The sequence below is a fragment of the Sapajus apella genome, unplaced genomic scaffold, assembly GCF_009761245.1.
Source record: "Sapajus apella isolate SASKATOON/1434 unplaced genomic scaffold, GSC_monkey_1.0 scaffold20, whole genome shotgun sequence".
NCBI lineage: Eukaryota > Metazoa > Chordata > Mammalia > Primates > Cebidae > Sapajus > Sapajus apella.
This window is the reverse complement of record NW_022436960.1, coordinates 10,240,370-10,252,127: the sequence shown is the minus strand read 5'-3', so window position 1 is coordinate 10,252,127 and position 11,758 is coordinate 10,240,370. Positions and strand designations below refer to the sequence as shown.

Genomic DNA, 11,758 nt, shown 5'->3' with positions numbered 1-11,758 from the left:
GATGCTAAAAGGTCACCAGGCAAGCCAGGATCCCCTCCTTAGCTGTGCCCACTCAACAGTTTCAAATCCGCAAACCCCACATCCCTGCAAGATGATCAGTTCAGCCATCATGGACTTCAGGGTGACTTGTAAACTGCCAAAACCAAGAACACTACATCTACAAAGGCTAAAGGTCCCTGAACAGACAGGCATCCGTGGGCAGAGACCCATTCGCTCACTCCATAGGGAAGAAGGTGGCAACAGCAGCAGCCACCACTGGCAGAGTTCCAGGCACTATCCTGGACACTTCAGCAAATCCCCTCATTTGAGGCTCACAACCCCAATCTAAATTATTACCCTCACAGATGAGGAAAGTGAGGTGCAGAGGGGTAGGGAACGTGCCCAGGGTCACAGGGAGTGTGCCAGGGACACATGGGCAGTCAGCCATGGAGCCAGGCCTGAAGCCGAGGCAGTCCCATCGACAGACAACCCATGAGCACGCGGAAGCTTCCTCCCACGTGAAGTTCTGTTTGCTCCCCAGGAGGCTGGTAGAAAGTGTTCATTTGCAAGGCTGGGTTATGAATACTCCCTGTGCACTGCTGCAAAGGAAACCTAAGTCAGCACCTCCTCCCACCTCTGCACCCCCAAAATGGTGGCAAATCCAGACATCGAAACAAATAAAAAAATACCCACCCACAGATCAGCATCACTTAATCCTAGAAAATCCTCCTCCCTGCACAGAATCTCCCGAAAGAACTCTAGACCAGAATGCTAAGCCATCCCTGCAGAAAAGGACCTTGGAAGTGGCCGTATTTTAAAGAAAGAAATGTAGGGCCCGAGGGGAAGGGACAGGCCCGGTGGCATGCTACACTCCCCCCCGGCACACCTCCCAAGCCAGTTTACTGTTGACACCAAACTCCCAGCCCTGCGAGGGCAGAGGCAGGCCTGGGCTACCTACCAAGGGTGCTCACAGACATGAGCATTAATGAACTCCTCAGTCCCTTCTAAGGTATTGGGACAAATGGGTCCCTGGTGGGATAACAAGGTCTGAGATTGCTCCAGAAACACGTTTCTTGCAAGCCAAGTCAGCCCAGATGGCCTCCAAGTCTCTAAAGGATGAGAAACTCATAGACATTCTTCTGCTTCTGGAGCCTCCTGGAAGCCTCAGCCCAACTTAGGCAAATAAACAAGGAAGCCACATTCTCAGCGCAAAGGCCTCGGACCCGACTTGAGAAAGCCCTCTAACTGGCTGTGCAAGTCCCTTATGCTCACAGAGCCCCTGTTTCCTCATCCCTCCACCCTTGGGCCGCTGGAAGGAGTAAAGGAGATGAGGTCCCTGGAAGAACTTCATTAAAAATCAGCAATTATTACAGTAAAAACAGATGAGGTTCACCCACATTTTAAAAGGAAAGCTTCACCAAGTCATGTGCCTCTTCCACACCCACCTCCTGCGACATACGTTCAAGAATGGAACAGCGAGGAGGAGCTGTAGGAGAGGAGGAGGCACAGGAAACAGGAGCTGAGGGAACTGGGGCCAGCTAGCATTCCCCAATGGGGCGCTGCAGAGAACTACAAAATTAAAAATTAAATTAATATCACCCAGCATTTCCAACTAACAGCTTTCATTTCTTCACTCCCCTTCTGAAGCCCCTTCTGAGCATCTAGAAAAAGCCACAAAGTCTGGGCACAGTGGCTCACGCCTGTAATCCCAGCACTCTGGGAGGCCAAGGCAGGGGGATCACCTGACATCAGAAGACCAACGAGGCCAACATAGTGAAATTCCATCTCTACTAAAAATACAAAAATTAGCTGCGCGTGGTGGTGGGCGCCTGTAATCCCAGCTACTAAGGAGGCTGAGGCAGGAGAATGGGTTGAACCTGGAAGGCAGAGGTTGCAGTGAGCCGAGATCACGCCACTGCACTCCAGCCTGGGTGACAAAGCGAGGCTCCGCCTTAAAAAAAAAAAAGTCACAAAGAGGGGGTGGTGTGGGGGACCTACAAGGTTGCTCCCAGGCTAGGGAAGGCAGGTGGGAGAGGTACAAGAGAACACAACCAGAGCGGTCCCCATAGAGAGGGGAAGAAACAGGACAGCCACAGGAACAAACAGTACCACTGACAAACAAGCAGATTCAAAGCCCATCTGCTGGCTAGCAGAGCCCCATCCTATCAGAGTGCACATCTGAAAAGGATGGCCCCTGTGCCTACCTACGGCAGCTGGGGCACTTCCCATGACATGGCTCTAACCACCCACTGTTGCCATCAACGTGAGCTACCCCCCAAGCCCCCACCCCAAGACAGGGCTTACACTTGCAGAGGGGCACAGCCTTGCAAGGAGAGTGTAAAAAACCTCTGGGGGCTAAATAGCAGCCACCAGACCTCTGGAAAGATAACGAGGGGGAATGCCTTATTGTTAAAGATGCCCAAGAAGAAAGGCAAGTCTCAAGGTAGCCAAGTTGGACCCATTCTAGAAGTTAAGAGCAAGAGTCTGGAAGCTGCCCCCTCTCTTGATGGTTTCCCCATCTGTAAAACAAAGGAGCTGGATGAGATGAAGGCCAATGTCTCTTCCTGCTCTGAGATCAGATTTTTACAAGGCCGGACATTCAGCTAAACAACCCATCCCGGGCCAGACCATTTGGGTCATGCTTTGCCCAAACATTCAGTGCAGGGCCATTTTCAAATACCTTTAGATTTTTTCATTAGGGAATTCATAGACATTCATCACCCATCAATACAGAAGCCCTGCGCCCCCAGATTCTGAATGCGGAAAACATGATAATGTCTTTGCACTGTCTCTCAGCCACCAAAGTCTCATCTGCCCTCACACCAAACAAACCAACCTCACAGGGCTCTCTGGCCACTGGCTCAACAGTTGGAGCATTTTGCAGCCACTATAGAAATGTGGCCACCAGGGGGCACTGCCCTGAAAGTAATAAGAAACAGAAAAACTCTTTTTGGTGTTTTCTTTTCCTTCTTAGGCTTAAATGATAAAATACCTAAAGCTTCCCTAGTGAAAACACAAAGTGGTCTTCCTTGGGTTCTAGAATGGCCCTGATGCCTTCTGTCTCCTTTGAAGCCAATACTTTGGCCAAGAGAAGGCAACTAGACTTTGAAGACAACAACCCTTGCAGAGAAATTAATGCTCTGCTCCCCAGAACTTTGATCCCATAGCGTGCCCTGAACCTCCCACCCCTGTTAAAGGCAAAGTGACTATAAGAAAATCAAGCCAATCTGCAGGTCCAGCACGAGGACCCCCTTGTGAGTCTTGGCTAGGAATATTTTGCTTGAACCTCCTAATTACCAAGTAAAACAAGCCAACCCAATGACAAGCCTCAAGCCCGAGTTACAGGCACAAGATGACACAAATACAGACAGCAGTACAAAGGGTGTGAGGGATTAACTGGGATTTCCCAAGTCTTGTATGACTGCAGGGGGAGCTCCAGTGCCTCACATCAGAACTGGACTTCGAGAACATGCCAAAGGGGCTTCTCCAAATTTCTTCAGTGTCTTAGAGCCCCCTTAGCACGAGTGAGTGTATCCGAGGTACAATGTTCAAGTACCCTTTTGCAATGTTCCAAGGGTCCTAAGACTCATTTTCAAAGCTCTGGCAAGGAGCTACTCCTGATTTCTTCATGAATTGCTGGGGCCACTCTGCATGCCCTATCGACCATGAAGAGCCTGTCTTCTAGAGAAACCAGCCTGGGAGAAGGCAACCAACCCCATCCCCAGACCAAGTGATAAAGAACCAGGGGCTATCCTATACAAGCTGCACCCCTCTGGCTGCAGGAAGGGCACCTGCTGAGCTTGCACAGGGCCAAGGAGCAGCAGGCCCTTGGGACAGGCATCAGGCCCACCTGTGCAGGCCAGTTCAGACCAGCCACTGGCCCCAGGAGCACCAGGGGATGCGGAAACCCATCTGTTCATTTCACCAAGATATGTGGGGGCCCCACAGGGACAAAAATGCAAGCAGAGCCCATTTTCAAAAATCAGTCTAACTAGCTGCATCACAAAAGGTTTCCACCTGGAGTTTGCAGAAGGCTTTCAGAGCTGGATTCTCTTAGGCATGAATTGAGAAAAGGGTTTAACTGCTTCTCAGAGGCAAAGCCACAGTTGTGGAGCAAGGGAAGGCCTACCTGACCCAAGACTCAGTAGTTCTGTAATTTATCAAGAACGTGACCTATTAAACACAGGAGACTCCGCCAAGAAGCCCCAGCATGGTGGGAGCAGGGGCACCCAGCACAGATGGCAGAAGGCCACTCCACATCATGGGCATTTACCCAGCACCTTCTAGGCACCAGCCACTCCCTAACTGCGGGACCCCAAGCGAGGTACCCCGCTGCTCTGCCGATCAGACCCCCTTCTCAGACACGTGGCCCAGAATCACCGCCCTGGCCAATTTGCAGGGCTGCTACGAAGCTCTAATGAGACAGCAAATCACCACAACATGCCAAGAATTGCTACTCCCTTCCACTGGGCTTAACCTCATGATATGCAATGACAGCCTCAAGAGCCAAGCACACGCGGGGCACATAGTAGGTGGTCCACAAACGTGGGTGCCCTTTCTCCACGAAAGGGAGGGAACGAAGGAAGAAAAACACTCCAGTCCAAAAGTACCCTCAAGCCCCCAGCCCACAGCGTGGATGCCCCGATTTCCCAGGTCCCTCCGCAACCTTTAGCAGCACTCCCCCCGCACCCTGGGCTGCTGGGGGCCTCCCCAGCTGGGTCACAGTGCACCTGAGCGCCCTGGTCCGTGCCACCTCGCCCGTACCGGCCACCGCTTCCCTGGAAAGCGGCCAGCGGCCGCCACCACCACCTGGCTGTTCGGACTCAGTCTCCCCGCGCGCCGCTTCTTCCCGTTTGGCTCCGATCTCCCAAAACAACCGCTGAGGCTGCACCGGGCTGGGGCCGGGGGTCCCCGGGGGCAGGCGTCGCGTCCCACCTTACCTGCACAGCTCGGCGAAGGCCTGGAAATTGAGCTTCTTGATTTTCTTCTCGCTCAGCCAGTAGCCAACTCTCTTCCCTTTCAGAAAGGTCTGCATCTTCCTCCTCGGGCGGGGAGCCTGGGTCCGGAGGAAATCTCCCACAGGCCGAGTCTGGCGGCCGGCGCGCGCCGCGAGCGAGCGGGCACCTCCTCCGGGCGGCGGGGACGCGGAACCGGGCTCGGTGCTGGAGCGCGCAGTCCTGCCGCGCGGGGCGGGGCGGGGCGGGGCGCGACGGGCGGCCGGGAGGAGGGAGCGGCGCTCAGCGCGGAAGGCCACTGGTTGGGCCGAGCCTCCGCCACCGCCCACGCCCCCGCCGCCAGCGGGCTCGCCCGCCCACCAGCTCGCTAGCGCCGCGCCTCCAGGCCAGCCGGCCGGCTAGGGCTGAGCCCGGATTGGGCCGGGGCCGGGGCCGGGGCCGGGGCCGGGGCGCGCGGGAGGGGAAGCGGGGCCTCCGCAGACACCGCCTCCGCCCTGCCCGCCTCCCTCCCGCCGCGCGGGCCCGAGCTACAAGCCCTCCGGCGGCAGCAGAAGCGCGGCCTCTGCGCCCTTCCTCCCTCCTCCTCCCGCCCGGGTCCTCGTCCTCGGCCGTTTGGAGCCGGGCCGTACCCCCCGGCGCGTTCGGACCCCGGCAGGGCGCACGCGGCCACCCGGCCGGGCCCGCGGTCCTCACCCGCCGCCGCCACCGGCACTTCCTCCTCGGCCTGGTCCCCGCGCGCTGCCCGCCGAGAAGGGCGGCGGCGAGCGCCCGCGCACTCGCCGCCCCTGCCCGCCGCCGCCCCGCGCTGGCCCGGCCGCCCCGCTGGAGCCCGCGGCGGCGAGGAAGCAGCGGGGTGGCCGCCAGGGGGCAGCGCCGCCCGCTGCCTCTTAAAGGCGCCGCTCCGGCCCTCGCGGCTGCCGGGCGCCTGTTTGTGTCGGCGGCTGAGGGGCGCGGAGCTGCCTGGGGGCGCCCGTGGCCTGGCGGTCTTACTTCGGGAAAGGGTGAGGGAAGGGAGGCGCGGTGTGGGCGTGTTTTGTCTGGCCTTTGGGGGCGACCGAGCCGCTGAGTTTCGGAGGCGTCTCTGTACCCCCAGCAGGGTTCAGCGCCCCCAAGGCAATTCACGGCAACTGCGCGGGACGGAGACCTTACAGGAACTCGCCCCTTCCCTGGAGGAAGCCGACCCAGGCCCAGGATGGGGCCCCCGGGGAGTGGGTGAACTCCCAGGGGCCCTCCCAGGCGTAGGACGTGACCACCAGCTCTCACTCTGGGTCCCCTTCTCGGAGGGGGGAAGGCGGGGACTGGAGGCGACAGCGATAAACAGCGGCCGTCCCCGGAGCCCCCTACCTCATGGGTGCGGGTCAGCGTAGGCGCCCTGGAGTCACTAAACCCCGCCTGCCCGGCCCTGCCCTGCCCTGCCCGGCCCTGTGGGGCAGCCAGGGAGCTTTCCTGCCTCAAAGGTCTCTGGATTTGAGAAGGAGAAATGGACTTCTCTCCCCAGGCCCAGGCAGGAAAAATGAATTCCCGTGGAGGGAAGGCTCAGGAAAGTTTGAGAGGAGACATTGAAGCTGGTCTTGGAAACCAAGGCGATTTTGACGGAGCTGGGAAGGGGGAAGAGCTTGAATTGAGGCTGGGAGACTCGATAGAGCCAAGTTGCCAGCGGGTGACAAAGACTCCCCTTGACCACACTTGAGTCAGGCTCCTCCGAGACCTCCTACTGACCCGGCCCGACCTTGGGCTGTGTCCTTGGTCTCTTAGTCCAGTTTTAGCAAGAATGCTGCGTCAGGAACATCCCCACGCTTGGTATGTGATCACCCTGGCCGGCCTACCTTAAGAAACTCCATCTCAAAAAAAGGAACAAGGGGCCGGGCGCGGTGGCTCAAGCCTGTAATCCCAGCACTTTGGGAGGCCGAGGCGGGTGGATCACGAGGTCAAGAGATCGATACCATCTTTGTCAACATGGTGAAACCCCGTCTCTACTAAAACTACAAAAAATTAGCTGGGCATGGTGGCGCGTGCCTGTAATCCCAGCTACTCAGGGGGCTGAGGCAGGAGAATTGCCTGAACCCAGGAGGCGGAGGTTGCGGTGAGCCGAGATCGCGCCATTGCACTCCAGCCTGGGTAACAAGAGTGAAACTCCGTCCCAAAAAAAAAAAAAAAAAAAGAAACCAGGTTCTGTGCTGCCCAGGCTGGAGTGCAGTGGTGCAGTCATAGCCCACTGCAGCCTCGAACTCCCCTGCTCCAGTGATCCTCCCACCTCAGCCTCCTGAGCAGCTGGGACTACACTGTGTTGACCAGGCAGGTCTCGAACTCCTGGGCTCAAGCTCTCCTCCCACTTCAGCCTCCCAAAGTGCTAGGATTACAGGTGTGAGCAACCGCACCTGGCTTCCTTATCATCTTTAACGAGAATCTGATTTTTTTAACTAGGTAGAAAAAAAGGATGGGGTAGAGAGTGGAAAAGGCAATGGGTGGGAAACAGGACTCCTCCAGGGGCTAAAGACAGGCAGTGCATGCCTTAGACAACGAAAGGTACTAGAGTTTATTAGGCCATGGGAGCCTGGAAGGGAAGTGGTCAGAGGTTCCAGGGTCCACCCCGTGCCTTGGAATGCCTGGCTGCTGAGGGGACATGGAAAGCCAGATAAAGGGAAGATCATGGCAAGGACTCTTAGGGCCGAGGCACAAAATGGACAAAGGAAGGCTAACAGAGTGAAAACAAAAGGGATGGGGGCGGCAACAATAAACTTGACACTTGAAGTCAACAGCAGGGATTATAGGCACCCACTTTCAATGTCCTGTAGTTCTTAGGAGCTGACAGAGAAGTTGAGGCTGGGTAGTTCAGGAAGCTTCCCGGAATTCCTTCGGCAAACACATGGGAGCCCAGTGTGTGGCAGAGCAAAATGAACACAAGCCATTGATCAGAAACGAGGGGTGGCAGCTGAGGGAGAAATGGGAGGGAAGATGGCAGTCTGTCCCATTTTGCTGCATGACTGGAGAGACTGTGGCATTGGATCTTGAAGGATGAGTAGGAGTTCATTGGGGGAGGGAGGAAACATTCCAGACAAAGGGAACAACAGGTGCGAAGGTTCAGAGGGTGAAAAGGTGAGAACACTGTAAAAAGGGCATGGTAAGATGGAGCTGGGCAATGGACCAGGCCTGGGCAATGGACCAGGGAAACTTGGGAGAAACTCTGAAAACTGTATGTGTGTGTTCACCTCTGAACAGGAGCCGGATGAAGTTCTTTTTAAAAAAATAAAGATTATTTCATTTTTTGAGATGGAGTCTCACTCTGTCGCCCAGGCTAGAGTGCAGTGGCGTGATCTCTGCTCACTGTAACCTTCGCCTCCCTGGTTAAGTGATTCTCCTGCCTCAACCTCCTGATTAGCTGGGACTACAGGCATGTGTCACCACACCCAGCTAATTTTTGTATTTTTAGTAGAGGCAGGGTTGCACCATGTTGGCCAGGCTGGTCTCGAACTCCTGACCTCAAGTGATCTGCCTGCCTCGGCCTCCCAAATTGCTGGGATTACAGCAGTGAGCCACTGTGCCTGGCCTGGATAAAGTTCTTTTGCTATCTTCATCTGTAAGGTGGGGATAAATGTCCCACCCAGAGCTGTTGAGAAGATTTAAAAGGCCAGGAGAGAACTTGCCTTGAGGACAAAGTCTATACAAGGGCATGGCCATCCTGAGGCTCACAGGAAGCCCCTTCTTTAAAGCCCAGACCAGGGCCCTGCATCCTTCCCCTGATAACAGCCTCCCTCAAACCCTTCTTCTGGCCTTCAGAGTTGGAGCTAGCTAAGGCTCGTCCTCATTGGAACTTCCAAAGTGACCACAAATGTCCTCTGTCTCCAGCTCAGCTAGACCACTCACTTGCTAAGTGACCTTGCAGGCCACTTAGCATATCGAGGCCTCAGATGCTATATCCTACTTCATAAGGTAAACCCTGCTCCATGAGAGGAGTTAAAAATGTAGTCAGGTAGGCTGGGAACAGTGGCTCACGCCTGTAATCCCAGCACTTTGGGAGGCTGAGCAGGCAGATCACGAGGTCAAGAGATCGAGACTATCCTGGCCAACGTGGTGAAACCCCGTCTCTACTAAAAATACAAAAATTAGCCAGGTGTGGTGGCACGCGCCTGTAGTCCCAGCAACTTGAGAGGCTGAGGCAGGAGAATCACTTGAACTCGAGGAGCAGAGGCTGCAGTGAACCAAGATTGTGCCACTACACTTCAGCCTGGCGACAGAGCAAGACTCCGTCTCAAAAAACAACAACAACAACAAAAAGAAAATACAGCCAGGCATGGTGGTGCACACCTGTAGTACCAACTACTTGGGATGCTGAGATGGGATGATTGCTTGAGTCCAGGAGTTCAAGGCTGTAGTGCACAACGATCACACCTGTGAATAGCCTCCACACTCCAATCTGGGCAACATAGCGAGACCCCATGTCTAATAAATAAAAATTAAAAAGGCAGGCCGGGCGAGGTGGCTCACACCTGTAATCCCAACCCTGGGAGGCCGAGGCGGGTGGATCATGAGGTCAAGAGATCGAGACCATCCTGGCTAACACGGTGAAACCCCGTCTCTACTGAAAATACAAAAAATTAGCCGGGCGTGGTGGCACGCGCCTGTAGTCCCAGCTACTGGGGAGGCTGAGGCAGGAGAATCGCTTGAACCTGGGAGGCAGACATTGCAGTCAGCCAAGATGGCACCACTGCCTTCCAGCCTGGTGACAGAGCGAAACTTTGTCCCCCCAAAAAAAAAAATATATATATATATATTAAAAAGGCAGGGAGCAGTGGCACACCTGTAGTCCCAGCTACTCAGGAGCCTACAGCAGGAGGATTGCTTGAGCCCAGGAGTTTCAGGCCATCTTGGGCAATACTGTGAGATCGCATCTCAAAAAAAAAACAAGCCGGGCGCGGTGGCTCAAGCCTGTAATCCCAGCACTTTGGGAGGCCGAGGCGGGTGGATCACGAGGTCAAGAGATCGAGACCATCCTGGTCAACATGGTGAAACCCCGTCTCTACTAAAAATACAAAAAATTAGCTGGGCATGGTGGCACGTGCCTGTAATCCTAGCTACTCAGGAGGTTGAGGCAGGAGAATTGCCTGAGCCCAGGAGGCGGAGGTTGTGGTGAGCCGAGATCGCGCCATTGCACTCCAGCCTGGGTAACAAGAGCGAAACTCCGTCTCAAAAAAAAAAAAAAAAAAAAAAAACTGCAACCCACATTTGCCTTATTTTGGGTAAAATATATATATATACAAAAAGAGGTAGCTATAAGGTCTAAAATGTGTGGTATTACGGGGGCAGTGGCAGAATGGGAAAGGGTAATCACAGCGATGTCTCCCATTGGAGCAGGTCCTAGCTTCACAAAGACCTGGCTTGGGGGTCCTAGTTCAGCTCTTCTCAGCTTGGGCAAGTCACTTAAGTGCTATGTCCCAGCTCCAAGTGGGGAAAGTAATGCTTAAAGGATTGTGGTGATGACTACAACACAGTATGAGACTTGGTTCTTAGCAGGCCGTCATAAAAGCTGCCTGTTTATGTCTCATCCAAGAATTCTTCACTTGAGGCCCAGGTAAAGTCTGCTCCCCAGCCCCACTCCAGGGCTACAGGAACCACTGCAGCTGCCAGAAATTATGTGCTTAATGGTCGTAGCTTTCAACAAACTCTCAAATGGTCTATGAACCACCCCAAAAGTGGAGTCACTGATCACTTCAACTTCCTCTCTTTCCAATCAAGAAACTGGGGCCAGGAGAGAGAAGCGGATTTACTCAAGGTCACAGAGCAAGTAGGTGAGAAAGTTAGAACAGGATCCTGGAGCCAAAGGCGTGCGCGCACGCGCGCGCACACACACACACACACACACACACACACACACACACACACACACACCCCTCACCGTTCTTCTGGGGATCAGCAGAAGGAAGGAAGGGGCGGGTTCTAGGACTGGGACCCCTGCCCTGGGTAGAACAGGATCTTCCCGCTGCGCAGGTGGAGCCAGTGTCCTCCCCACTCTTCTCTGAAATCCTGGGCAGATCATTCTACATGTTTATCTTTGTTTTAAGGTCTTGGTCATCCCACAGGGAGCTGAAGGAGTAGGACCACCCTTCAGAGACGTCCCACCTTGACTAAGGGAGTGGGCCTTTTTGCCTACCCCAACCCTGCCCAATCAAACAGCCTTTGGATATGGGCTGATTCCAGGAATGGACATGCCCTTGGGCTAAGTATTTTTCTCTGATTCACTATTTGTCAGTTTCTTTCATTGCCAGGAAACCCATCAATTCTTCCCCAGTTGACTGTTCTTAGCCGGAAATATATCAGATCTGATGAGGCTACAGTTACCCTCTTCCTTTATGCCCTGAGCTTAAACAGCTGCCTGCTGTACTTGGAATAAAGCCAAAACTCCTTGACAAGGCCAAGGCCTCCCAGCTTCATCTCCCTCTCTATGCCCCTCCCTCTCTGCCTGCCATGCTGGCCCCTTTTAGTCTCTGTGCTCCCTAGGGCCTTTAGACACGCAATTTCTTTTTCTGGAATGTTCTTCCCTCTCTTTGCTTGTTAGCCCATCCACCAGCTCTCAGCTCAGGGGTCCCTTCACTGCCATTTCAGCCATCTAGCTCTCTGTAACTCCAGGGATGATGATAATTACATTTGGCTTTTCACACTGCTTGAGTACTTGATTAATATTTGTCCCCACCACTAGACTGTAAGCCTCTTGAGGGTAGGGGCTGGGTTATTTTCTGCTCAACCCTGTATCCCATAGCATACAAGTAGGCTCACACCTGTAATCCTAGCACTCTGGGAGGCTGAGGTGGGAGGATCACTTGAGTGCT

At 54.6% G+C, this 11,758-nt stretch overlaps 1 protein-coding gene across 2 annotated transcripts in view; it reads right to left on the bottom strand.

Moving 5' to 3' along the window:
- ITPK1 (inositol-tetrakisphosphate 1-kinase) overlaps positions 1 to 5,161 on the bottom strand; it is a 178,579-nt gene extending 173,418 nt beyond the window's left edge. Inside the window, exon 1 of one of the 2 annotated variants that reach the window (XM_032287582.1) lies at positions 4,920 to 5,161. In XM_032287582.1, coding sequence (XP_032143473.1) covers positions 4,920 to 5,014 — 95 coding nt within the window. In that variant the 5' untranslated portion in view covers positions 5,015 to 5,161. The remainder of the gene's footprint in view (positions 1 to 4,919) is intronic. The other variant, XM_032287585.1, reaches the window with a different exon arrangement.
- Positions 5,162 to 11,758: the final 6,597 nt, after the last annotated feature.